Here is a 25,053-nt window from a genome sequence, read left to right as displayed (position 1 = left end):
TTGAATAGAGCTGGTCATACACTGGTACGCCGGCACATGTCTCTCTCCCTAAAGAATCCCGCAAATCTCCACAAACTCTCTTCCGACCTCGCCCAGCTACAAAGCCTTTGTGGTATCATCCAGCACCGCATCCAGCACCTGCCCAGAGGGACTCTCCCAAACGCAGCTTTGAGGAGTTCAGAAATGATGCCTCGCATATTCCTGAAGGTGGCCGCTTCTTTATGAGCGGTGCTCTGCCAAGCTCCGGGCAGGTACGTCGCGGAAAGGCTATTTTCTGGCTGGCAGTCCCTGTGCCCGGCCAGGATCTATTGGAGAAACAGAGCTGATCTATCTACGTAGGTCCAGCACGGACAGGTACCTGCTCAGCGTTCGGTCAATGTGCATATCCACACGATCGAACCTTCCACCTACCGCTTGCCTCGAGCGCTTTCTTACATCATGACAACTGTAGGCACGTACTTCATGTATGCTGCCTCAACCAGCGGCTTCACGAAATTCCTGCCCGAGTGTCTCTGCAGCCAAGCCTCCCAACCAATTCATATAATGGCAACTCCCGCGCAAGGCTGCAAGCGTCGGGCTGTAGCTATGCCTGGCGCATGGCCCTCAACACCACAAAGCGTGAGGCGTCCTCTTAAACCATCCCGCGAACTCAATACCCCCTCGAAGGAAATCCCCAAACACAAAGATGCTACTTCAAAACTTAAAGCCCCCGTGGCAGCTAGAGAGTCCCCGGAGCAAGTGTCAAGCATTAGAAGGCGTTTCTCTCGCCATATACAAGACAAGCGCACTTTCCCGTTTAAAGGCCCGACAAAACCTATCTCTAAGAGACCAACAATCAGCACATACTTGCCAACTACAAAACCTAAGAATGCCGATGCCGACGCTCTCCTCCAACTCACCCAGCCTCGTCTCGATGATAGGGTATATGAGGTGCACAGCGCACATGTAAACATCTCCGGTTCGGCAGCTGTTGGCGATGGGACAGCCCATTCTGTTAGTGGCGGAGGCCCTATTACCACATACGATGAGGATTCTCCGCAGTCTTCATCTGAATCCGATGAGAGCAACCCTGAGAGCGTCGATCTCGTTCAAGAGGGGAAGGCTACCCTATCCAATCAATCGGATGAGCATGTTGACACCGTTGGAGCCGGTATGGAGCATATGAAAATTGCGGCAGATGAACCTCTTCGAAAGCCGGAGGATATAGCTCTTCCACCCAGTCCGCCCGCTACGGAAGACTTAGCGCCTCTTCCGTTTGGAACCCGCCGTTATGGGGGCCTGCCTACGATCACAAATCTTCGTGGAGCTCAGTCCAAAACCCTTGACGAGATCTTTGGCGACGATGAAGACGACAAACTACAGCTCTATTGTACGGAAGAAGAACTGCAAGAGGCGCGAGCTTTAAAGGAAGTCTCAAAAGCACGCAGGGCCAAGCAAGCCGCAATCAAGGCAGAGCAGGATGCGGAGAAGGCACGCCAGCGGGAGGCCGAAAGAAGAGCAGCCAAGAAAGCCGCGGAAGAGGCTGCGCGCAAGGCGGCTGAGGAGGCAGCAGCGGTTGAAACCGCAAAGAAAGCAGCTGAAGCTGCTCTGAAGGCCGAGCGGGCCGCAAAGCTAATTCGAAAACTTAACGCTGCCGAGGCAGCAGGTGTGGAGAAGAAGCTCCATGAAAGGAGTACCCATCAGTTACGGACCAACATGACGGTCCAGGATCTCAAAACTCTTGTCCCGAACGTGCAGTGGCTCAATGATGAGATCGTCAATACCTATCTTGGCGACCTGGTAAAGCATGCCCAGCAGAAGCTTGGCTATACGGCTGCCGACAAGAAGGCGGGCAAGGCCCCGCCGTTTCACAACTATCAGTCATTTTGGTTCCAGACAGCGAAGAAAGGAGTTAAAGGTGTCCTTAGCTGGGACAACCGTGCCAGACTCAACAATGGCCGTCTCCTCGAGTGCGAAGCCGTGTTTATCCCTATATGCGAACACCACCATTGGCGCCTACTCATTATTTCCGGAACCAGACGAAGAATTGAGTACTTTGACTCTCTTCACGGCAATGCCGAACCTTTCATCAGGACGGCTCATGAATGGGTCATGGCCAGCCTGGGAAAGCTATACAAAGAAGAGGAATGGACGATCGTCCGCGACCACAATAGCCCACGCCAACAGAATGGCAGCGACTGTGGAGTCTTTGCCTGCATGACTGCCTTATCCACCGTCCAAGGCCTCGACATCCACCGAACCCTCTACGATGCTAGTGAGCGTAACATGATGGTTGCTCGTTATCAGATCGCTGCCACGATTATCGTCAACGAGGACGGAGGGGGCTTCAGCAATCCGGCACTTGACTGGACATAGCCTTCCGCTTATGCCGCTGAAATGGACGAGTTGTTTCACGCATTTTGCACTCTCGGACATAACTGCGGCGAAATATTTTAACCGCCTATTAACAGTTGAGGATGGACAATGAAGAATGTTGAGCAGAAACATGGTATTCGTTCCGAGACTTTGCAGCTGCCAGGTGAAAGCCGGCGGTACTGTTTAAAAGAGAACAACAAGCGATGTTTCCTGGCACCCAAATACCGACCACCGCGCCGGGTCAATCCACCAGAGGCAGAGAGATATACTGCCATACTCTTGACCGACGCGCATGAGCTGGATTCAGGCCCTCGACCGACAAGGGAAGTTGATCACGCACCGAGCTCGCTAGCTAACTGTGCAGGCCCGCTGCTGGCGAAGTAGTCATCCATTCCATCCAAGATGACCTTCTCTACCTCAGCAGCAGCCCTTCCAAGCGTCCCGCCTTCCTTCTTCGCACCTGGCAGACCCGCCTCGGTGGCTGGCTGGATCAACCTCTCAAACGCTCGCTGCCTGCCCTGGCGATCCCGGTACATGTCAGCGTCCTCGTCCCTTGGCGCGCCAAACAGGTTCAGGTGCGCAAAACCATTCGGGCCCTGGCCCCCCACCATGTGGAACCGAGTCTGGTGCAGCGGGAACCAGCGGCGTGCAGCCGCAGCCTGTTCCGCCTTGGCGGCTGCGACGGCCTCCTCGTCCAGTACCAGCCCGGCCTTGAGAAACGCCGCGAGCGTCTTCATCTGATGAATGCGCAGCTTCTTGGACTTGTCAGCGTTGGCGCCGTGGCCGGACGAGTTGCCGCTCATGGATGCCGTCGACCAGCGCTCCTGGGCTGTTGTTGCCCACGCGTCCTTCCACCCCAGTAGCGACATGAAGCACTTGAGGGTGTGGATCCAGCCACCCGCGCAGCTAACTGTCTCGTCTGGGTGGATCTGCAGTAGCCAGTCGAGCACTTCGAGCGAGTTGATGCGGATGTCGAGAGCCATGCTGGTTAGGCCGGCACGGGTGCGCCGGAGGAGCTCTTCGACATGAGGCAGAACATCGGCGGGCGGGAGTGCGTGGAAGAGCTTTAGGAGCTGCTCGCGCACGGCTTTGGAGCTGTCGTAGATGAGGGCGAGGGTGCGCGGGATGATGATGGAGACGGGTTGAGGAAGAGGAGCATTTTGGGCGCGGGCCGTGTTAATGGCGCCGGTGAGGTAGGCTAGTGATTCTCGCCTTTGCGTGTCGGACTTGTGAGTTAAGAGAGACAACTGATGATTAAACTGCGAGGCGACCGAGGGTGCGGCAGTTTGAAGTGACTGTTGGGTTACGACGATTGCTGATGGGTGTTAGCGTTGAGGGTAAGGGTTGATGCAAGACAAGGACCCGCTTACATCTCGCCTTGAAACTCGTGTCGGTAAAGTTGTCGGCCTTTGGCCTGGTCTTGCCAACCTTTAGTTTGGGCTTCTGGAAGTCCTTTTGCTTCTCTTTCTTCTTCTTGGAGCTGGAGCCCATGGTTTCAGCCGCCGTCTAGGAGCTTCTTCTTTTTTCGATGTATTCCAGAAGAGTGCAGCAGCAGCATTAGGTTTGCGCAGGGCGATTTACTCAAGAGCTCATTGTCGCGACGGTTGTTGGTCTCGCGGCCGGGCGGCGACTTTTTTTTCCTTGAACCGGCGGCGGCGGCGGGCGGGCGCTAGCGTCGCATGCGGAATGGCGTCCGCTCCCGCGCCAAGGTCCATCTCTTTCTCCGCTGTCGACGCGCGCATTCTTTTTTTGCTGGGAAGGTAGAGTTCACAGTTAGTTGTAGTTTCCTCTTAGGAATATTAAGGACCACCTACCTACAAAGCAATTCATGAATAGACCGTAGTGAGAGAAAATGCGCGCGATGATGCAATGCGTGGAAAGCAAACGCCGTGTCGCCGACCCCAGATAGCTTGACCTGGGAAAATCGCGACCTAGCTCACAGCAGCGCAACCCAACACCTCCGCCAACCGCCCCGCCTCGCCGACACCTCCCCTCCCAATCGTCGCGACAACTCCGCCAAAATGGTTCGCCTTTCGGCCCAAGTCATCAGCGATGCCCTCTCCTACATCAATCCCATCGGCGAGCGCGAGTTAGATCTCCGAGGTGCGTAACCACCGGCAGCAGCATGTGCTGAAAAGGACGGATACTACACTTCAAAAGAGCTATCTGATACAATCCATTCTTTGGGACCTGCAGGCAAGAGGATTCAAGTCATTGAGAACTTGGGCGCCACGTCTAGCGTAAGTCGGACTGCTCCACCATGCAACCACGTCCACTGTTGACCCTCCCACGCGCATAACAGGATTGCGACTGCATCGACTTCACCGACAATGAAATTGCCGTCCTAGGCGGCTTCCCGCACCGCCCGCGCCAGACAACGCTGCTGCTCGCGCGCAACCGCCTCCAGCAGATTTCTCCGCAGATCGCGACCTCACTCCCAAGCCTCCACTCGCTCGTCCTCGCGCAGAACAACATCAAGGAGCTGGCCGATGTGGACCCGCTGGGCAGGCTGACGAAGTTGACAACTCTCGTCCTGATGGAGAACCCGATTGCGAGCAAGGAGAACTACCGTCTTTGGATCATCTGGCGCTGCCCCACTGTGCGCTTCCTTGACTACCGTCGCGTCCGCGACGTCGAGCGCAACGAGGCCAAGACCCTCTTCGGCACGGCTGAGGAGCCCACTCCACTAGCGAACCAGATCATGGGCCTCCGCACCAACACCTTTGACATCCCCACGGCTGCCCCGACGGGCCCCTCCGACTCCATCACGCGCCTCAAACTCACGGTCGAAGAGCGCGGCAGGGTCGAGAAGGCGCTGGAGCGCGCTCGTTCGCTCGAGGAGATCGATCGCCTGGAGCAGATGCTCAAGGAGGGCAAGATTCCCGGTGCCGCCATCTGAGCGCTAAGCATACTCTTCACACCGCGACCCTTTTCCTTTTTCGGCAAACGCGAAAGATGCCCAGTAGGCACAAGACGAGTTGGTGCGCCTGGCCTGGCTTTGGCAGTACGCGACGGCGATTCTTTTGGTGGGATTGATTGAAACTCTGTGGAGACGGAAGAGCTAAGACGGTTATGGGAACAGGACGCTGCAAAGAGACCTGTGGGTCTGTCTTTTTGCCTGTTCTTCCCTTTCTCTTTCACACACGCTATTCTGTTTCTCGAGATCATGGCATCTGGCATGGCAACGGCATTGGAGCGGACGGGGAAAACAATTCTTGCACCACACAAACAGAAAAAAGGCCCCGGACGGGTCCGTGAGCGCCGTCTGGATAATATGACTAGGTCACGCCCTGTCTGCTGCGCAGCCAGCCAGCCGGTTAAGGCCAGGGTCTACTACACTTAGATACATACGATGTGTATGCATATGTTGCTCGCTCGCCCTTGACTAGTGCCCCGTTTTATCCTTCATAGTTCCTACATCGCGTGCGCGGAGACGAATACTCTTTTGCTCCTTCCTTCGTCTCCTCTCCTCCGTCTATATGTACTTTCTATTCACGTAGTGGCACACAATTACGGCATGCTCAGAGGGTCATGTGACTTTGCTCGCACGGCCCCGCGTCGCAGCTCAACACCGCGCGCAGCTTTCGTAGCTTTGGCTCTTTGCTCCACACGCTCCAGTTCGCGCCTTTTTAAAGACTATTATTCTTCTAGCCGCCCTGTCTTCACAGCGACCCAACGGTTAACGCACTCGTTGAAACAATCTTGCACCAGCTCACGCACACCGACAGCGCGCCACGCTCCTGAACACGCAGCAACAAGACAGCGGCCGACCAAGCACCTACGTCACTCGAACCTCAAACATTCGGTCGCATGAATTGCTTCGCAGCGAGCCATCCCAAAGCTTTCAACCTATTGTCGCATCCACGCTGAGTTGGTAGCAAATCTCACCACCTGTCCTTTCGCTGTCTCTTCGCTTTAATACCCTTCTGCGCATCTCCTTGATCTTCCATCCTCATCCTCCCAATGTCACCCAACACCAGTTTCACCAAGGCCACGCTCTCCTATCCGGTCTACGCCGCCGACTTCGATCCTTATAATCGAGGATATTTACTCGTTGGCGGAGGAGGAGGTGAAGGCCGTAGCGGAGTCCCCAATAAAATCAGCCTCCTCGACGTCTCTTCTCGCTCGACTCTCGACACGGTCGCCGAAGCCGACCTTACCAGCCAGGAGGATGCCGTCATGACTCTGGCAAACTTGGCCTCCAAGGACGGCCTTATAACCTTCTCTGGTATAAATTCCTCGGAAAAGGAGCGTGTCGCAGACAACAACCAGCACCTACGCGCCTTTCAGGTTGCCTACCCCAAGAAGAAATCACAAGGGTCGAAGAAGAGTGAAAAGCAGTCCAAGGGCAACATCTCATTCTTGAGCAAGACGTCTTTGTTTACGTCCCCCAAGAATGAGATAGTGAAGAAGGATAACTACCAGCGCCTGCTGCGGTTGTCTCCCGCCCAAAAACGTGACGGTGGACACAAGCGTATCGGCGCAATAGCGACTGGTCTGAACCCAGAGTCGGAGTTGGTTGTCTTCAACGCGACGAGCAATGCACCTTCGGAGGCAGACGTCATTTACCGGATTCACCCAAAGGAAGGCGCCGACGTTAACGACGTCGACATATACGAGCCTTCCGAGGGCCATTTCAATGTGGCATACTGCACTGACCGGCAAGTGTTCATCTACGACATTGCCTACGACTTCAGGAACAAAAGGGCTACCTCGGTCACTTCTTCAAATGAATTCGTCCCTGCATATACCCTGCCATTCCCCGACGTCTTCAAGGGCGGTCCGCGCCCGACGATTAAATACCTCCGTTGGTTGACCCCGACTCATCTTCTTCTGTGCTGCAACCTGCCGCAGCGTAAAGGCGCGGAACTCCTAGTCCTTCACACGCATCCCACAGGGCCGGGAGAGGTCATATTGAAGAAGAAGCTGCCAACCAGGATTAAGGCGGCCGGTGGCATGGATGTTTGTTCCCTGGACGCAGACCCCGAAACCGGCGCGCGACAGGTCGTTGTTGCTATTGCCGGTCACGATATCGCTATCCATGTCTGGACGCTTGACTACTCGGGTCCCAAAACAGATACTATCAGCAGGTTCCGCTCCTGCACCACTCTCCAGGACGTCCATCCGCTCCAGATGACTAAAGTTGTCTTTTCTCCCTTCTATTCTCCTTGGCCACCCAAATCGAAGAACGGTTCCGCTCCGAAGAGGCCAGGCCCGCAATACTTACAGCTGGCATCAACTTCGCTCGGCAATACAGTCGTTGTCGATACCTTCTCCTTGACGCCGGTAGCACCAAAAAAGCCTTACTCGCGCTACGTTCTGTCGACTCAAAAAAGCGCGCTAGTAAACACAGGAGTCCCGCTTTTTGTCGCGGGTTTCGCGCTGCTGGTCACGCTCATGCTGCTCCAGTCCTACCTGGACCTGCAAAGCGGTGGTGTCGGCGAAAGCAATATCCAGCTGCTACCGCAAGGCCTGCGCGATGCGTTCGCGAAAATGCAGCCAAAGCTGCCACCCGGGGCGCGCGAGCCCGTGGTACAGGACGAGCAGGCAACGAGCTCGGTCATTGTGGAGGAGCCAACAGCGAGTTCGATGATTGTGGACGAGCAAACCGCGACCTCGGCCATCGTGGACGCCATGCCAGACATCGACGCCATCGTCTCCGAAGTGCCCGGCGCTTAAGCTCACCCCGCCACGCCCGCCAGCAACTCTTATCGATAAAGAATTTTCTCGGCCCGCCCATTCGCTTCCATCTCGAGCTCCCCTCACTCCCCTCACAACTCTCTCTTTCCCACTTACCCTTTTCTTAAGATACCCAATTCGTACACCGCACAATGGCCGACCAGGATCCCCACCGCCACGAAGAAGAGGAGGAGGTTGCCATGCTCGACGCTGAAGAGGCAGAGGAAGAGGTCCCCGAAGATGTCGACGCGTATATGAACTCTGATGAGGAAGGCGACCAAGGCCCGCTCGAGGAGATCCAGCTTGTCAACGACAGTGTAGCGCACTTTGACGCGCACAAGGACAGCATATTCAGCATCGCGCAGCACCCAACCAACCCCGCCATCGTCGCGACAGGCGGCGGCGACGACGTCGGCTACATTTTCGAGGTCAAGGTGAAGGAGCAGGAGCGGCCGCCACTGCCGGCCAGCTGGTCGGGCTCGCAGGCAGGCGACGCATCCGCGCAGTCCGAGCGCGAGGGCTTGCAGCCGCTGCTCAAGCTCGAAGGGCACAGCGACTCGCTCGTCGCTATCGCATTCACGCAGCCCGCTGGTGAATACGTTGTCTCGGGCGGCATGGACGGACGGCTGCGCGCATGGCGCGACACGTCCAACGGCGCGGGTCAGGCCTGGCAGTTTGTCGGCGAGGCGCAGGAAGTTGAGGAAATCGCCTGGATCACGACCTGTCCGCACCCGCAGTATCCGAACACTGTCGCGCTCGGCGCCTCTGACGGATCTGTCTGGGTCTACTCTCTCAACGCCGCCGATACCGCTTCTCCCCTCACTATTGTCCAGGCCTTCTACCTGCATACCGCGCCCTGCACCGCCGGCGCGTGGACTCCCGACGGCAAACTTCTCGCTACTGTTTCTGAGGATGCTAGCTTCTACGTGTGGGACGTGTTCGGTGAGGCGGCGGCGGCGGGAGTGACGAGCACCTCATCTGGCCAAGCCGTCGTGGGTCTTACGGGCGACGACGAGCGCTTCCGTGTCGACGGTGGCCTTTACAGCGTGGCGGTCGCGCCCAACGGTGCGTTCGCTGCCGTCGGTGGCGCAGAGGGCCATATTCGTATCGTGGGGCTCCCGCGGCTAGGGACCAACGCGTCCGCCACAAGTGGCGCGCGCGGCGGCGGCGCACGCAATAAGTCTGGCACTGGCGCCTCCTCCGCCGCCGGTGGCCAGGCCGGCGCTATCCTTGCTAGCATCCAGAAGCAGGCGGACAGCGTTGAGACGCTTGCGTTTTCGGCACCGCCGCTGAACCTTCTCGCGGCAGGCAGTGTGGACGGTAGCATCGCCCTTTTCGACACGGCACACAATTTTATCGCGCGCCGTCACATCACGGGCGCGCATGTTGACGAGGAAGAGGGCACTGATCAGGCAGTCATCAAGGTCGAGTTTGTGAAGCCTGCGGGCCAGGCGGGCCCGGCAGGCGCACCCGGCTCGTGGCTGCTCACGAGCTGCGGTAATGATGGCGTGGTCAGGCGATGGGACACTAGAGGCGGCACCGCGGCCGCAGCAAGGGGCCTTGCTGGAGAGTGGAGGGGACATAGGGGCGGTGGTGAGGGTGGTGGCGTCATGGGTTTCGTGCAGGGTGGTGCGGGGAGGGTTATCACGGCAGGAGATGATGGCGTGGCTCTCGTTTTCGATACGCCAATTGCTTGAGCGAGATGCTGGATTATCTTAGTCGTCTCCTACTACGAAGTCAAGAGAAAGTCGCAGCCGCAATGACGATGTAATTTAATATCATGTCTTCCATTACAAAGTACACTTCATTAAGTCAAATCCACTGCCTCGTCAGCATAACTCATCTTCGCCACTAGTACTGATCCCTGGACAACTCGAAGTACAAGGTAGACACTTGGACGGCAACAATGAACAGATGGGGTGTTACTTCGAAAGTTCGCTTTAAGATTCCTAAACTCCGCGCGCGAGCCTGTTCGCTTTCGCACACCCGTACAACATAAGCGTGATTTACAAGAACGAGCCCTCCATCCTCGTGTGTGCTATGACCTGGTATCATGCAGCATTCTCCGACGTGCTGCGCCGCCTGACGCATCGTGGCTAGCCCTCTCCCCAAACCGGGGTAGGCTGCCGCGGTGACCCAAATTCCCACATCGTCCGTATGTATCCCCGCGAAGAGAACTCGGAGAATAAAACTAGATCACGAGCCGCCGACCAGGATGTTGTTGACGGGGATGTGGACTGTGCGAGGCCTGGGGTTAGCTGATGCGGCGTCGACGTTGTGGATTGGAGGGGGGGCAAGACGCACCGAGCTTGACGATGTAGCCGATGGCGCCCATGACGACGAAGCCGACGCCGACGGCCTGCGAGATCTTGATGAACTCGCGCTTGTCGGCTGGGGAGAAGGCGAGAAAGAGCGTTAGCGACTGCGCGTTCGTTGCGGGGGGTGGGACGTGTAGAGCAGGAGCGGCGCAGGCCGCGGCGGCGATGCGACTCAATGGCGCGAGATAACGGGCACGGAGAGGGGACTTACGCTTGGTGCATCTGCAGAATGAGAGGGTTAGTTGGCTTCTTCAATGGGTTGGGCGGCGGGCGCAAAGGGGGAGCTTTACCGGTTCAAGAACTGGGTGCCGTCCTTGATGAAGTCCTTGGGGACGTCGGCGAGATCCTTGAGCTGGTCCGACATGGCGATTAAAGCGGGACTACGGTGTGGGAAAGGGTGGAGGAGGAAGAAAGGAAAAAAGATTTGAAGTGGGAAGATTAGTTTGTGGTAGAGGTTGGTGGGTTGGTGGTGTTGTGGTTGTGGTGGTGAAATAGTTCAATTGGAGGCCAGATTGTCTCTCCGGGGGGCGGTCGGCGATTGTCTCGCCGCGCGCAGCTCAGTGGCCTTTTCGACCGAACCGCAGCGCAACGGCAACCCAAAGGGGGGGAAAAGAGCAACCAGGCACCCAAACAAAACAAAACACATACAAATCCCCCGCCCTCGCCCGCCATGGCCCTCTCGCTGTTCTCCGTCAATGCCATCCTCATCCTCTCCACCGACGACTCGTCGCGCATCCTCGCCAAGTACTACAATGCTCCGCACCCGCCCGCCGGCACGCCCGCCCACGCCAGCAACTACCCCGGCGCAAACCCCTACCCCAACCTGAAGGACCAAAAGGCCTTTGAAAAGGGCCTGCTCGAGAAGACGGCCAAGCAGACCAATGACATCATCCTCTACGACAACCGCGTCGTCGTCTTCAAGATGGAGTCGGACGTCATGCTCTACGTCGTCGGCGGCGCCGACGAGAACGAGATCCTGCTCTACAACGTCATCCTGGCCCTGAGAGACTCGCTCAACATCCTCCTCAAGTACGCGCTGCTTGCAACACTGCACATCTTGCACACGCACGCACGCATACGCAATTGCTGACTGGCCTCGCAGGAACTCCACTGACAAGCGCACCATCATCGAGAACTACGACCTCGTCTCCCTGGCGATAGATGAGATTGTCGACGACGGCATCATCCTCGAGACGGACCCCGTCATTGTGGCTTCGCGCGTCAGCAGGCCGCCGCAGCAAGACTTCAACCCCAAGAACATTGACCTGTCGGAGCAAGGTCTGATCAATGCGTGGGAGTTCGGCAAGCGCACGCTGGGTGAGCGCTTGAGGCAGGGCCTGTGAGCCGTAGATTGCACGGTTGGCGTTTATGAGAATGGGATGGTTTACGGGGGCTTAGCAAGATCGTCCTAGAAGGAGCCAGATTATATCCGGCATGTCATTACGAAGTCTGAGCTACTATAATATCTGAAAACGAGCGCTTTTCTATTCTTTTGCGTGCTCCGCTGCGACGTGAGCATTCAGCCCTATGATCGGCTCCTCTCCAACAATAGCAGCAGTTGCAATAATGCAATCAAAAGACCCAAGCAAGTAAACAAACAAGCAAGCAAAAGAATTGTGAAATAAACTTAAAACTTATAAGAAGACCAAAGAACAACTCGTTAGATATGCAGATCCACCACGGTGCATCCCATCCCTTTCGTCAATGCAATGCCGCAGCCTGAAAGGCGACCCGCCATCTTGCCGCATAGGTAGGTTTTTTCGCCCAATATCCTTCTTTCCTTCCTTCACTGGCTTCCTCTGCATATGTGTCGTGGAAACCGCACTGACAAATGACCTCCAATCGATCACTCCCCTACGGGCTGGACTGCGCGATACCTAGTGCTGGCATGCACCAGTCCGCAGATTGCCCCGGCGCAGCAAGCACCTTAGGTCCTCCAGCGTCGTGGCAATCGTGCATGTACAGCGCAAAGCCGATTCAACACACGCTCCACGCAACGTGGTCCTGAGATGCGCGCGCCCAAAGTCGCTATGATTTGCTATTTTACAAGCTTTCGTCTGTCCGATCAGCCGAGCAGCTCGACGTCCAAGCCGATGGCGCGCATGAACAGGTTGACATGGCCCAAGCGCGTCGCAGCCATCTCCTTTGGCAGCGCCTTGCAGACGTTGACCGTGTCCATGACGCGGTCCTTGACGCCCAAGACGAGCCTCTGCTGCTGTTCCGCAGATGCACCGGCTCCCATGGCGGCAAGGAACTGCCACACATAGATGTCCTCATCATCCTTGACGCTGCCGGGGAAGATGTAGGGCAGCATGGGTTCAACGGCATCGAAGAGGCGGTTGTAGAGCGACTCGATCTGCTGCAGGTCCGCCATTGTCTGCGGCGTGGGCGGCGTGCTTTGCTTGACCAACTCCGCGCGAGAGACAAACATGGTGAGGATAGACAGACCAATCTTAGTGCGACACAAGAAGGCAACGTTCGTGCGCTCGAGCACGAGACCAAGGAGACCAATGACGATGTTCAGGGGCGCCTCGTTGACGTACGCAAAGAGGCACGGCATGACGGCCATGGCAAAAAGCTCAATCTCTTCCTTGACCTGGCGCGGCAGCGGCGTCAATTGGTCAACCGGAGCGCCGTGCTGGACAACATCAAGAGTGTCGAGTTGCACAACAAGCATGGTGAGGATGGTGACGCGCTGCTGCTCGTCGATGTGGCGGAAAATACGCGGGATGGCCTTCTTACCCTTGGGGTGGGAGAGAATAGCCATGAATGGGTGAGGCACGGCAGCGTTTGGCATGATGGGTTCCATGACCTTGAGACCCTGCCACAACTTCTGGTTCAAAGCCTGAATCTTCTGACGCCATTCCATGTGCAACTGAATTTCTTCAGGACTGCTGCCGTCGTGCAGCGGAGGAGGCATGCTGCGTTCATGGTCTTCCATCTGCATCAGCGTGTTGTAGACATTTTCAATGTCCCTCAAAGATGCCTTCCTGTCGGCGGCATCGGCATTCCTGCTTGGGCGGCGAGCACCACCAGGGCGCGCATCGCCTTCAGGCTTCTTAATGTTCAACAGAGGCTTAGGGGTCTTAGCGTTGCTGAACGAGATTTTTCCCAGACTGCCCTCGATGACGAGCTGCTTGTTCTTGGGCTTCGCTTTGGCAGCCTCAACAGCACGCTGGACTTGCTGCTCCATGCGCTGAACGTGGTTGTCGCCACCGCGGTGGTGGCGACGACCGGCACCATAACGCCCGCCGGTCTGGAAGAGGTACGTTTGCGCGAACTGGTTTGCCGGTTGCTGGGGGTTCTGGCGCGGGGCACCCCGGATCTGCGAGTAAACCTGATAGTAAAAGTCTTCCGCCAAAGAGGCCTCTGGGCCCTGTTCATCGGCGTTTCCGGTAGCAGTGACCAGCTGTTGCAGCTGGATGCGTGTGATAAAGTTCTTGTCCTGGGGAGTCATAAGGCCATTGTCCTTGGAGAGCATGTGAATCTTGTGGATCCTCTTCGCGCGCCTGGCATCCTCTTCGAGGAACGCAGCACGATCCGCGTCCGAGAGACGAAGAAGTTGCTCAGGGTGTGTGATGACCTGACCCTGATAAGATGGACCACGAACGTGGGCAGGGCCAGTGGGTGGCATGCGGTGGAAAGCCTGAGCTATTGGCTGGCCTTGACCGGAGAGACGGTTCGGGTTTTGCAAGATCTGGCGGGGCTGGTGCGGAGGCTGGTGCATTTGCTGCAGTTGAGGGGGTGTCGCCCTAGGAGTGTGCTGTTGCTGCGGACGCTGCAGGATCTGGGGCTGCTGCGGGATACCATGACCGGGGAGTTCGTGCATCTGTTGCTGGGGAACAGACGGAGGCCGCTGCTGGACAAACTGCTGAGGTCGCTGCATAACCTGGGGTGGTGCACCGAATCCGGGAGGCTGCATGAACCCTGGGGGCATCTGCTGAGGGAATCCAGGTGGAATCTGGGGCTGTGGAGAAGGCTGTGTGACGGGCGGTGCCATAGGCTTGCTCTGGGCAAGCATAGCAGCCTCAACCTCCTCCAAGCTCATGATTTTCCTAGCAGGGGGAGCAGCAGCAGGCTGGTTCTGGTAACGGTGGTTATCCTGGACCGGGGTAGATTTCTTGGGCAGACCCCAGATGTCGGCATTGGCCTCCAGGTTTCCAATGTAGCCGGGGTGAGCATAGCTTTCGTAGCCAGACTTTGAGGGCTGGGACTTGGGCATCTGCTCCTTCGTCGGCGGCTGTCTGGCCGTGTACAGCATTTGCTCTTCGTGGATTGTACCGGCCATCATGGCGGTCTGACCGGAAAAGTCAAAGTCTCTGCCGACGCCTGCCTGGGATGCAGGCTCTTCGCCGAACGTGTCGTCGTTGAAGGCATCGTCAGTCTCGTCAAGCTGGTCGCCCAGGCCGTCGTACGTGTCGTCGAAGTCAATGCTGTGGGGAAGCAGCGTCAGTAGCTGGCAGTAGTAGCAACGGCGAAGCAGCACTTACGCATCGTCTTCGGCGCCTTGAGCTCTGTTGGAGAGGCCCGCCCACGGGTCGGGAGTCTGGCCGAAACCAGGCGCATTGGTCGAGTGACCTTGGCGGTCCCTAGGCAGCGACGTGTCGAAGCCGAAAAAGGACATGGTGGTTGGGTGCGACAATGGTGGAGGGTTGAGAGAGGTGTCAAAGGGTGAGCTGCAGCACTACTAGTCGGGGTGCGGCCAGTCAGCGCGCAGACGTTGGTCGCGCAGCAGTAAAGCAGCAGCAGAGAGGGACAATAGGGTATGAAGATGAAGTGGTGGTGATGTTTGGTGGGTGATGATGAAGAGTCCAACTGACTACGAGGTATGATGATGCACAGACAAGACTCTGGGGCCGGCACACAAAGTCGTGGCCGCCCGCTCACCACCCGCAATCCGCCGCCATAGCTCGCATCGCAGTCATTGCGTCTGTTTTTTGGACGCTGCGCCCTTCAACGGACACATTCCCGCGATCCAAAACACCAGCGGGCATCCGTGCAGTCCGTGTCGCTCTGGCCCGACTCTGGTAGACTCGTATTATTCCGAGTGGCAGCGCAGAGGCCCGCCGACCCTTGCCTCTGATCCGCCTGCCGCCGTCGTGTGGAATTTAGGTACATAGACTTGCCCATCGCCTCCCTTGGGTCGCGCTTCGAGTGTCATTTGTGGTTTGCCCCAAGTCTCCTCCTTCCCTCCGACGTGGCCTTTTCCGCGCGACTGTCAATGTCCGGCTAGACCGCGCGTCTCATCGCATCACCCACCCTTCCCGCCGCCGCTAGGCTTGTCTACTTACACGAACCCCCTTACAATCCACCACTCCCTCCGACGAACACTCTCTCGCGCCTCGCTGCCCACCATGGCCGGCACTCAGAGGTACCTCCGCTATATCGTCTTCGCCTTTGTGGTAAGCTGTCTCGCCGAGCCCCATCGGCCCTCCGCCTTCCCGCTGACGTCGTACAGGCTCTCCTCCTTGTCTTCTTCTTCTCCTCGTCCACCGTCCCCTCCAGCCGCCTGCAGAGCGCGAGCGACATAATCAAAGAGCAGGGCTCGAGATGGGGCGGAAGCTCTGGCACGGTCGGCGCAAAGGACCCCGCTGCCGCCGGCCAGGACGTCAAGAAGCCCTCGGTCGACGACACGACTCCCTCTCCTCCCAAGAACCAATTGGGCATGACCGCGCCCGGCCCGCGCATGAACGCTACTTTCGTCACTCTTGCGCGTAACTCGGATGTCTGGGATATCGCGCGCTCTATTCGCCAGGTCGAGGACCGCTTCAACCGCAAGTTCAACTACGACTGGGTCTTCCTCAACGACAACGACTTCGACGAGACGTTCATCAAGGTTACCACCTCGCTCGTTTCCGGCAAGACCAAGTATGGCAAGATTCCCACCGACCACTGGTCCTTCCCCTCGTGGATCGACACGGACAAGGCCGCCAGGGTCCGTGAGGAGATGAAGGAGAAGCAGATCATCTACGGCGACTCGATCAGCTACCGCCACATGTGCCGCTACGAGTCCGGCTTCTTCTTCCGCCACCCGCTGATGCTCGACTACGAGTGGTACTGGCGCGTCGAGCCCAGCATCGAGCTCTTCTGCGACATCGACTACGACACGTTCAAGTTCATGGCCGACCACGGCAAGAAGTACAGTTTCGTGCTGAGTTTGTACGAGTACGTCGAGACGATTCCCACGCTCTGGGACAGCGTCAAGACTTTCATGACCAAGCACCCCGAGCACATTGCCCAGGACAACTCGATGGCTTTCCTTAGTGACGACGACGGCAAGACCTACAACCACTGCCACTTTGTAAGTTTGCCTTTCTCATGGTTTCTATTCGACAATGCTAACAACGGTACTAGTGGTCCAACTTCGAGATTGGTAACCTGAACTGGCTCCGCAGCCAGGCCTACATTGACTACTTCAACCACCTCGACCAGGACGGCGGCTTCTTCTACGAGCGCTGGGGTGACGCGCCGGTCCACTCCATCGCCGCCGGTCTCATGCTTAACAAGGACGAGCTCCACTTCTTCAACGACATCGCCTACTACCACGTGCCTTTCACTCACTGCCCGACTAGCGAGAAGACGCGGACGGACCTCAAGTGCCACTGCAACCCCAAGGACAACTTTGACTGGAACGGATATTCTTGTAAGCAGCCCTCACAACCTCAAATGGAAGTAGCGCGCTAATCAGCTCCTGTGACAGGCACATCTCGCTTCTTCGAGGTCAACAACATGCAGAAGCCAGAGGGGTACGACAAGCAGCAATAAGCGTTTCCCTCAATTCCACCTTTTCCATCTTCCATCCGTATATCTAGCCCACGAACAAGCAATTCAAGCAAAGCAAAAAAAGAATTTGAAACACCAAAAAGAAAAAGATGTCTTAATCTTGAACTCCCAAAGAAAAAACATAAACATAAAAAAATTAAAAACCCTCGTCCGTCCGCGCATACGTATATCTTCTCGTCCCGTCCCGCCCTCGCGAAACCCACAAATACCATCGTTGGAACAAACTCGACTGACCGATCGGCTTTTTCCCCGATCACCAGGGCTCCCTCGACCAAGGCGCAGCGCATCAAGTGGGCCGTCCGCACCGTGGCCACGCTCCTCTTCCTCGCCCTGTGCTTCATCCTCTGGCGCGTCCATTCCAGATGGGGTACCGCGCGCCTGGACGTCAGCGGCAACTACTGGATCCGCTGACGCGGGTCCCCGCCCTGCCGCCCGCGAGCGCGCATTTCTCCTCCTCATTCCTACGCCTCCTCCTACTTCTCTGTTGTTTTTCGGTCCGAGCCGATGCAATGCGATGCGATGCGATGCGATGCGATGCGATGCGATGCGATGCGATGCGATGCGACGCGAGTCCGATGCGACGCGCTCTTTTCTCGCTTTTCTCCCCGCCTTCTCTGGTACGGCTGCGACCACCGATACCGCCAATTTCAGTCCCTTACTGCCGAACGCAGCAGCAAGGTCTGAAAACAAAATCAAAGCGACATCAGTGGTTGGGTGCCGTATGCACAAGGTTCATGCGCAGAGTGCGTGCTTGATGTGGTTTGTTTTGGCTTTTCTTGGCTTTTTTTGCTTGGCTTTTTTTGCTTGTTTTTGGGGGTGGGGCGGGCGATCTCCCGCGCGCGGGTGACATGGGAATGTGGATTCGGGCTTGGGATTGATTGACGACGATGCGAAAACGAAAGTTTGTTTTCTCCGGCTAGGCGGCGCGCGCGCGACAACGTGTCGGTGTATGACGTCTGTAGTGGGTATACCGTGTCCTTGCTTTTTTATTTTTAGATGTATCGGTTTGGGAGCCTGTATCTCTTCGTTCTGCAGTGCTATACAATAAACACACAAGTCAAAGCCAGAGCACACACTAAACGTGCGCGCATGCCAATTCCCCTTCGCCGTCGCGGGTATGTATTGCAAATCGCAGCAAGCGCCCCAGAATCACTCCTTGAAGAATCCTTTCTCGCCCAGGAACTTGATGGCTTGCAGCGCCAGCTCTGCCTCCTTGTGCCGCTCCTGCTCCACCAGCCTGTCGTGCAAAGACATTGTCCGCTTTGGCCCTGCTGCTACCTCTTTCCGCGCGCTGCGCGGCAGCTTCTCTTGCTGGACTGGCTTGCGCTTGGGCGGCTCGACGCGGATGGGGCGTTTGCTGGAGCTTTCTTCGTCGGGCGGTGCGTCGCTGTCGCTTTCTTCCTCGTCCTCCGAGTCGGATGATGATAGCTCGTCGGAGTCGGAAGAGGGTTCTTCGGAGCTGCTGGATACCACGCTCGATTCAGCATCACTGGCTCCTCTGTCTTCATCTTCGTCGCTTTCGTAGTTAATTCCGAGATTGAGCTTTGGTGGGTTGGAAGGTGGTGCCGATACTGCCTCTGCGTCGATTTTATTGTCTGGCTCCGCCTTTCTGGTTTCGTTAGGTTTTGCGGCTGCCCTTTCCGCTTTTGCCTCTGCCTTTGCCAGCTTCATCCGCAGCTTTTCAATCTTGCTCATGGCCTTTTTGGTTTTCTCGTCGTCCTTGCGTTTCTTGCCAGGCTCTGCTTTGTCCCCAAATTTCGCTTTCCGCTCTGCCGCGGCCTGCTCTTGCGCCAGTCGCTTGGCCTCCCTAGCTTCATCATCTTGCTTCCTCTTCTCTTCGACGCGCGCTTTAGTAGGAAATCGTTTCTTGCGCTCCTCAATCCACGCAGCTACCTCGGCAGCGGACTTCAAGGTTGCCGAGCGTCCCTTGTATTCAAATTGAAGCCTGTAAGGATTTCAATCAGCTAGTTCTGCTCTCAGCGCGCTAGGAATGGCGGGTGGAACTGACACTCCCCCGGCGGCAGCGGCCTTTGCTTCCTCATCAACATCATCTTCACTGTCCTCGCGTACGTCGCTGCGAGGCGTAAGGCCCAGCTGATTGAACTTTCTCTTCTTGTTCTTGTGGCCTGAATCGTTTACCTCTGCAGTAGTGGCACCGGGTTGCGACGGCAGCGCAAAGCCAAAACTGGGAACGGCAGGTGCGGCCTGGGGCTTCGGCTTGTTTGTTGGTCTTTGACTCGAGGAATTCAAAAAACCGCGACCTCGATTCGGAGTACGCGAGGAGCCAGCGTTAAGATTCTCGGAGACATGGCTTGCGTTCATAGGCATCGACGGACTTTGGAAAGACCATGGTTGGGAAGAGGACGAACTTGTATTTGCACCATTTGAGTACATGGACGAATTCCATTGCTGCTGCGCGAATGCTGGGTTAATGTAGCCGCCTGCGGGCAATACAGGTGCACGAAACTGCTGAGCGCCTTGCGAGTGGCCTCCGCCGCGTGAGAAGGCTCCTCGATTATTGGCTCCTCGCCCTCTGCCTCTGCCTCTGCCCCGCTCCCCTCCGCCTCTGCCTCCGCGCTGTCCATACGCTCCAGATTGCGACGAATATGGGTTTCCGGGGCTTCCGTCTTGGGCCGCAGCTTTGGGTGGAGGCGGGGGAGGCGGAGGAAACGTGAAGCCAGACATGGTGCCTAGGTGCGAAGAAGTTGTGTGAAGAAGCGGAAGTGGAAATGGTGATGGATGATGAAATTTTGCCAAGCCACTAGGCGGTGAGTGCAGTACTGCCGGCAGATAAGGAGGCTAGGCCGCCATGGAGTATCGGAGTACCTACTCGTACAACTCTACAATTCAGGAATGATGAATGGATCTGTAGAGTAAGGGAGAGTGAGTGTGGAAGTAAGTGTGTTTTGGACCAATGTCTAGCAAAGGCAACCAAGTTCCTTCCATGCCGCTCTCACATGCCTTATGCTTCCTTCCTACCTCCGTCTTGCCTTCTCCCTAGCAAGGGCCGCACCATCCATACCCTAGCTTCATTCAGTCCCTGCTTTCACCACGCTCATCCCCGTCGCTACTTTTTGATTCCCCCTCCGCCGCCACTTCGTCCGCCACCCACTCGCCCTCGCCCTTCCCGTCTGTCTCTGCGTGGCAGGTGCAGCCGAACTTGGCCCTGAAGTCAAAGGGTACGAGGCCGGATATCTTTTCCAGCGCGTCTTTGCTCGCGTGCATCTTTGCAGACTTGGCCGATGCGCCTTCACCGTCAGCCACGATGCGCCCGTGGAGCATGAGGCCCGCGACGCAGCGGGGAGGCATGCCGGGCGTGATGGCCGGCAGCTCCTCCGCCATAAGGCGGTAGTCCTGGCAACCGAGGGTAACGGCGAGGAGGTGGTGCATGTGAGTTGTAGGATGGCTGCCCGCAAAGTCATCGTACGCCTTCATGTTGATGCCATCGAAGAAGGGGCGGATATGCATGTCGAAGAAGCGCGCCACCTCACTGTAGTCGTATTCAGCGTCGACGAAGACGGCACCCACGTAGGCCTCGACCACATCCGCGAGACACTTGGGCGGCGTCCGCGCCGCAGTCCAGTAGTCCATTGCCCCGTCCGCTTCTCGCTCCGCCTCTTGCACCTCCGCCACATACTCCCGGATCTGGTGCTCGACCTGCGCATGGCTAAACCGTAGATGCCGGTGGAAACCGATCTTCACACACAGCGCCCCCAGGAACTTGTTCGATACCATCGCCATTTTGTGCTCCGTCAACCACTGTGGGTCTTTCCTCGGAAAGCGGTAGAATAGGTAGTCGATGCACACCATGTCCAGGAGAGAGTCTCCCAAAAACTCGAGCCGCTGGTACGATGGCACCTTTGCCCAAATAAAAGGGTATGACGGGTGCATGAAAGCAGAGTTGAGCAGCTTTGGGTGGCGGAAGTGATAGGGATGTTCCTTTTCCATTTTCGCGGCAAGGTCGTGTTGAGTTGCTGTCACTTCGCCGGACAGGTAAGCCGGCTTTTGGTAGGCTTCATAGTATTCCGACCACTTCTGCATCTTGTGCATGTCACTGGAAACCAGTGTAGACACGGCCTTGACGGCGTTGTCCCAATTCTCTGGCTTCCAAGAGCCTTGGTCGTTGTGCGTCATGTACGCAGCTCCAATGAAAGCTTCACAGACGTCAGCGACCGTCTTGTCGTTTAGTGAATGCGTCACTTGGTTTTTGTTGTTCTCCTTTCCGTCTTCGAGCTTCTTCGCTCCTTTGCCTTCAAGCAATCTGATACCATCTGGATACCATGTACGCCGGTTGAAAGCCAAGCTGCGGATGAACTTTGTTAACTTGATCTCCTTGGCAGTGTTGAACAAGTTTTGATTGCATATGAGGCACATGCGCTTGACATGAAAGTCAAATTCATTGTCATCTGGGTTCTGTCCAAAGAGAGAGATGGACGTTGCCATCTTCAGGAAACAATCGCCCATGAACTCTAAACGTTCGTAGTTGTTGCCCATTCCACGACGAAAGTTGATCGGTTGGTCTTCATGCTCCTCAGTATTGTCAGAGTCCTTTGTTACAGCCTCGAGGGCAAGAGCAGGACTAATGTCGAGGCCAAGTAGGTCGCAAGCTTCCAGAGCGATGAGATACTCGTCAATGCGGTGAATGATTGCCGGAAACACCAAAGATGTTGTAACGGCTTCTGATGTAAGAACTGAGATCTTCAGGGGTTCAGGGCATAAATAGACCTTCGTGCGGAGGCACAGTTCCTTCTCAGCTGGTTCAGCTAGCATGTTTCGGCGATGCAAAACCTGTTCTGCTTTGATCACCGGTTGATCACGTCTCCAGGTTGCATCAGCTCGTGCTCTGGATTGCTTGTACAGACTGACGGAGTAGTTCAGTATATCCGTCCTGTTTTCTGGTCTCTTCCCTGTGACTGAGTCTTTTGGTACAGGATCCGTAGCTTTCAGGTTCAGGTCGACTCCAACCGAGAAGAACCTGCGGCCTCCATCCCACCTATCTATAAAGAACTTGTTTCTGAGAAACGCGTGTGGTGTCTCCGGAGTCCATTCGTGTTCCTGCATTGAGAAGACTGCCTCAAGTGCGTTCAAATCCAGAACATCGGATAAACCGTAAAAGTCTTCATCGACAATGGTGTAGTGAGGCACTACAGGGGCAACCCAATAAGGCATCTTCGACAGATCGTCCTCAAAAGTTTTGTTGAAGATGTCTCTGAAGATTCGCAGAGTATATGCATTGAGCATCTGCAGCTGCTTATCACTGACTGCAAACCTAGACCGCAGTCCACTCAATCTCACCTCGCTCGCTCGTCCCGAGGTAAGAAAAAGTGGAAATCCAGGAAGATCCGGCAGTTTTGTCCGGGTCAGTAGAGCAAGGGGTTGATGCGGCCGGCTCAGTCCGTCAGGAAAATCCAAGACTGTAATGTAGACTTCTTTGGGGATAATGCTACCGGTCTTGGCCCACAGATGAGGCTTTATCATCCGTTCGTACAAGGTTGTCTTTTTGAGGTTGAGTGCGAGATGTGCATTTCGCATTGCCGGTAGCTGCTTAGCATATATTGGTAAGAGATTCTCGTTGAGATACCGCTTTCGTCGAAGCTGAATGCACATCTCGAAGGCTGCGGAACGTTTGGCAATAGCCTTTCTGCCTGATAGTCGTCCTATGGCAGTAATAATGGGAGAATTATCTGGGAGGATGACCTCACAGACAAAACTACCAGCCTGGGCAGACATGACATACATCGGTGCTGAAGTCACATCTCCTTGTCGAGGCAGACATGCAACAAAGTGTGCTAGTACACTCAAAGACGAATCGTATGTGAGTTTCGCTCCAGTAGTAGGTTCAGTGTACGTTGGAAATCCCCGTCCACCGAGAACGAGGTCATCGAGGTCCGAGTCGTTGCCTTCCAGCTTACGGTCTTCCGGTAATTTCTCGCAGAATTTGCGCATTGAACTCTCTGCTTGACGTACTTCTGCCACCATTTGACGGTGTGCGGAATTATCCATCTCGAGCATATGCACGTATCTGGAATTCTTGTGGCGTGCGCGCCCCCTTGATTGGACATATTGGATCATAGTTCTGTAGAGGTCGAACCTGACTACAAGGTTGCAGTCAGGTATATCCAGTCCCTCTTCGGCAATAGATGTAGCGAATAAGCAGTTGAGATCGCCCTTTCTGAACTCAATCATGGTCATCACTTGCTTTCGGAAGGAGATGTTCAGATCCCCAGCCCTTGATGAGTTTCCAACGATTATGCCTGGACGCAGATGAGGGCTTCCGATATGCTTGAATATGTGGTGAAGCAAACGCGCTGTGTGCCGGCGTTCGACGAACACAATACATTTGCTTTCGGAGGGCCGCTCAAAATACCCTTGCAGCCATTCATGGAGTTTGATGACCTTTGAACTGAGATCGTCGGCGTTTAGACTGGGAGTGCCGAAAGTATGTTGCCTCACTATTTCAGCAGCTTCCCGCAACATTTTAACTTCAGTGTCGAGGCTAGCAACAGGCCTTCTTTTCTTTTCTTTGTGGTAGGCTTGTTCTTGTCGACTTTCAAGCTTCCTGGCTTCTTCTTCTCCTAGAGCGAATAGCCAGTACATATCGGAGCTCCAGGCTCCTAATGTAGAACTAGCCTGCTTGGAAGATTCGAAGAGAGAGCGGAACATTTCCATCTCGCCGAACTTAGCCTTTAGTTTCTGATAAAGTGGCGTCTCGAAAGGTTTACGTAGTCGCGCGTACCAAGCCACATTTTCCATAGGCCTGCTAATAGTCTTTCGAAGATCGTCAAGATTAGCAGTGGTAGCGATACGGCTGTGTAACAGCATCTCCAGTTCTCTGCTTATGATTAGCGTAGGTCTAAGTTTACCAATTTATTTTTATACCTCGCAGCTTGCAACACGTCGACTTTTGCATCAACTGGGGATGCAGTCATTCCAAATACCTTTGGACGCTTGGACTCGTCTGACTGTGTCAGGTAGTAGTCTTTAATGATCCTGAAGACGTTAGTATCAACAATCGGTCACTTCAGCTGACATTCAGGTTACCTGGCATAACTATGGTTCTTCTTCGCATGGTGTGCCTCGTCAAAGATCAGGAGATTGATCTGGTCGATGCTAATGAAGGAGTGCATAAGGCACTGGCAAAGGACCTCGGCCGTGCAGACAATGACCATGTTCTCGGTAAAATACTTCAACCATTTTTCTTTGGACCAAAGGTCGATTCTCATTGCGCCGCAGAAGCGCTCGGCTTTATGGTCAAGATTCGTTTCGAGAACAGCAAACTGTTGAAATACTAGAGTTACGCTGTCGACCTAGGAATAGTTAGTGTTGATTCTAGGAACAATACTACGCAATATTACCAGGAAGAAGGCAATTTTTGGAGCCTTTCCGGCCGCTCTATCCTCGATTTCTTTATCCAGCATATGCTGAAGCAAAAGCACTGCGATGAGGGTCTTTCCCGATCCAGTATCCAGCACGGCAATGACATTCTCTTTCTTGGCTCTTTCGAAGAGCTCTAGTTGGTATTCCCTTGGGTCTGAAATAACATTCGTATCTTGCTTGGCTAGGACATTGCGAATTGACAGATTCTCGTCATCTGTAGCCATAAGAGCACTTTTCACCTGTTTCTCTGTGACATCTTCGGCCTTCTGCGTAATCCAGTTTTTAAACAAGGTGTTCTGTTCGCGGCGCTTTTCCGATGGGTTCTTCGCTGAGTCTGTCGTTGGCCCGTCATCATCACTGTCAGACTCTTCCCAATAAACTTGCTGTGGGTTATTGTTAGGTTCATCCAGGTTTTCTTCGGTGGGCGTAGGTGCCATAGCTTTGGAACCATCTGATGTAGTTTTGTGTGCATGCGAATGCATTACACCCGGAGGATCAGTCATTGCGGATGCTGCAGCGTGGGCTTTGTGCGATATCGGTG

At 55.6% G+C, this 25,053-nt stretch overlaps 12 protein-coding genes across 12 annotated transcripts; 7 read left to right on the top strand and 5 right to left on the bottom strand.

Moving 5' to 3' along the window:
* Positions 1 to 1,737: 1,737 nt before the first annotated feature.
* K452DRAFT_195382 (uncharacterized protein) lies at positions 1,738 to 2,223 on the top strand (the record flags this gene model as incomplete). The annotated part of the gene is made up of 1 exon (XM_033535944.1): positions 1,738 to 2,223. A coding segment is annotated over one exon (486 nt), but the record flags the coding sequence as incomplete, so codon positions are not given.
* A 206-nt stretch (positions 2,224 to 2,429) lies between these two features.
* K452DRAFT_267933 (uncharacterized protein) lies at positions 2,430 to 3,953 on the bottom strand. Its single transcript, XM_033538866.1, has 2 exons — positions 3,726 to 3,953; positions 2,430 to 3,670 (listed from the first exon to the last, which is right to left on the bottom strand). Exons 1-2 carry the CDS (start codon positions 3,844 to 3,846, stop codon positions 2,688 to 2,690), a joined length of 1,104 nt encoding a protein of 367 aa, XP_033399374.1. The 5' UTR covers positions 3,847 to 3,953; the 3' UTR covers positions 2,430 to 2,687.
* Positions 3,954 to 4,311: 358 nt separating this feature from the next.
* On the top strand, positions 4,312 to 5,735 carry K452DRAFT_285691 (uncharacterized protein). The gene is made up of 3 exons (XM_033540153.1): positions 4,312 to 4,458; positions 4,552 to 4,595; positions 4,658 to 5,735. The coding sequence occupies exons 1-3, from the start codon at positions 4,377 to 4,379 to the stop codon at positions 5,252 to 5,254; spliced, it is 723 nt and encodes a 240-aa protein (XP_033399373.1). The 5' UTR covers positions 4,312 to 4,376; the 3' UTR covers positions 5,255 to 5,735.
* Positions 5,736 to 6,318: 583 nt separating this feature from the next.
* K452DRAFT_296660 (uncharacterized protein) lies at positions 6,319 to 8,034 on the top strand (the record flags this gene model as incomplete). Its single annotated transcript, XM_033541936.1, has 1 exon — positions 6,319 to 8,034. The coding sequence occupies one exon, from the start codon at positions 6,319 to 6,321 to the stop codon at positions 8,032 to 8,034; it is 1,716 nt and encodes a 571-aa protein (XP_033399372.1).
* Positions 8,035 to 8,234: 200 nt separating this feature from the next.
* K452DRAFT_307051 (uncharacterized protein) lies at positions 8,235 to 9,731 on the top strand (the record flags this gene model as incomplete). Its single annotated transcript, XM_033543038.1, has 1 exon — positions 8,235 to 9,731. One exon carries the CDS (start codon positions 8,235 to 8,237, stop codon positions 9,729 to 9,731), a length of 1,497 nt encoding a protein of 498 aa, XP_033399371.1.
* Positions 9,732 to 10,230: 499 nt separating this feature from the next.
* On the bottom strand, positions 10,231 to 10,716 carry K452DRAFT_224081 (uncharacterized protein; the record flags this gene model as incomplete). Its single annotated transcript, XM_033536668.1, has 4 exons — positions 10,231 to 10,271; positions 10,339 to 10,425; positions 10,564 to 10,574; positions 10,643 to 10,716. The coding sequence occupies 4 exons, from the start codon at positions 10,714 to 10,716 to the stop codon at positions 10,231 to 10,233; spliced, it is 213 nt and encodes a 70-aa protein (XP_033399370.1).
* Positions 10,717 to 11,022: 306 nt separating this feature from the next.
* Positions 11,023 to 11,695, top strand: K452DRAFT_325609 (uncharacterized protein; the record flags this gene model as incomplete). Its single annotated transcript, XM_033544792.1, has 2 exons — positions 11,023 to 11,381; positions 11,455 to 11,695. The coding sequence occupies 2 exons, from the start codon at positions 11,023 to 11,025 to the stop codon at positions 11,693 to 11,695; spliced, it is 600 nt and encodes a 199-aa protein (XP_033399369.1).
* Positions 11,696 to 12,417: 722 nt separating this feature from the next.
* On the bottom strand, positions 12,418 to 14,976 carry K452DRAFT_325608 (uncharacterized protein; the record flags this gene model as incomplete). Its single annotated transcript, XM_033544791.1, has 2 exons — positions 12,418 to 14,785; positions 14,843 to 14,976. The coding sequence occupies 2 exons, from the start codon at positions 14,974 to 14,976 to the stop codon at positions 12,418 to 12,420; spliced, it is 2,502 nt and encodes an 833-aa protein (XP_033399368.1).
* A 730-nt stretch (positions 14,977 to 15,706) lies between these two features.
* On the top strand, positions 15,707 to 17,117 carry K452DRAFT_224549 (glycosyltransferase family 15 protein; the record flags this gene model as incomplete). The annotated part of the gene is made up of 4 exons (XM_033536694.1): positions 15,707 to 15,754; positions 15,811 to 16,653; positions 16,707 to 16,995; positions 17,053 to 17,117. 4 exons carry the CDS (start codon positions 15,707 to 15,709, stop codon positions 17,115 to 17,117), a joined length of 1,245 nt encoding a protein of 414 aa, XP_033399367.1.
* Positions 17,118 to 17,211: 94 nt separating this feature from the next.
* Positions 17,212 to 18,087, top strand: K452DRAFT_160748 (uncharacterized protein). Its single transcript, XM_033535659.1, has 2 exons — positions 17,212 to 17,283; positions 17,396 to 18,087. Exon 2 carries the CDS (start codon positions 17,498 to 17,500, stop codon positions 17,888 to 17,890), a length of 393 nt encoding a protein of 130 aa, XP_033399366.1. The 5' UTR covers positions 17,212 to 17,283; positions 17,396 to 17,497; the 3' UTR covers positions 17,891 to 18,087.
* A 197-nt stretch (positions 18,088 to 18,284) lies between these two features.
* K452DRAFT_296654 (uncharacterized protein) lies at positions 18,285 to 19,820 on the bottom strand (the record flags this gene model as incomplete). The annotated part of the gene is made up of 2 exons (XM_033541935.1): positions 18,285 to 19,080; positions 19,144 to 19,820. The coding sequence occupies 2 exons, from the start codon at positions 19,818 to 19,820 to the stop codon at positions 18,285 to 18,287; spliced, it is 1,473 nt and encodes a 490-aa protein (XP_033399365.1).
* Positions 19,821 to 20,168: 348 nt separating this feature from the next.
* K452DRAFT_296653 (uncharacterized protein) lies at positions 20,169 to 24,949 on the bottom strand (the record flags this gene model as incomplete). Its single annotated transcript, XM_033541934.1, has 4 exons — positions 20,169 to 23,967; positions 24,015 to 24,125; positions 24,177 to 24,442; positions 24,491 to 24,949. 4 exons carry the CDS (start codon positions 24,947 to 24,949, stop codon positions 20,169 to 20,171), a joined length of 4,635 nt encoding a protein of 1,544 aa, XP_033399364.1.
* Positions 24,950 to 25,053: the final 104 nt, after the last annotated feature.

This window comes from Aplosporella prunicola, assembly GCF_010093885.1.
Source record: "Aplosporella prunicola CBS 121167 unplaced genomic scaffold K452scaffold_8, whole genome shotgun sequence".
Classification (NCBI taxonomy): domain Eukaryota; kingdom Fungi; phylum Ascomycota; class Dothideomycetes; order Botryosphaeriales; family Aplosporellaceae; genus Aplosporella; species Aplosporella prunicola.
The sequence above is the reverse complement of the archived record's forward strand: the minus strand, read 5'-3'. Positions and strand labels throughout refer to the sequence as shown.

Coding starts and splice junctions, on each gene's coding strand:
- K452DRAFT_285691 (XM_033540153.1), top strand. CDS start 4,377: ATGGTTCGCCTTTCGGCCCAAGTCATCAGCGATGCCCTCTCCTACATC. Junction 4,459..4,551: donor GCGCGAGTTAGATCTCCGAG/GTGCGTAACCAC, acceptor TGGGACCTGCAG/GCAAGAGGATTCAAGTCATT. Junction 4,596..4,657: donor ACTTGGGCGCCACGTCTAGC/GTAAGTCGGACT, acceptor CGCGCATAACAG/GATTGCGACTGCATCGACTT.
- K452DRAFT_267933 (XM_033538866.1), bottom strand. CDS start 3,846: ATGGGCTCCAGCTCCAAGAAGAAGAAAGAGAAGCAAAAGGACTTCCAG. Junction 3,671..3,725: donor CACGAGTTTCAAGGCGAGAT/GTAAGCGGGTCC, acceptor AACACCCATCAG/CAATCGTCGTAACCCAACAG.
- K452DRAFT_160748 (XM_033535659.1), top strand. CDS start 17,498: ATGGGGTACCGCGCGCCTGGACGTCAGCGGCAACTACTGGATCCGCTG.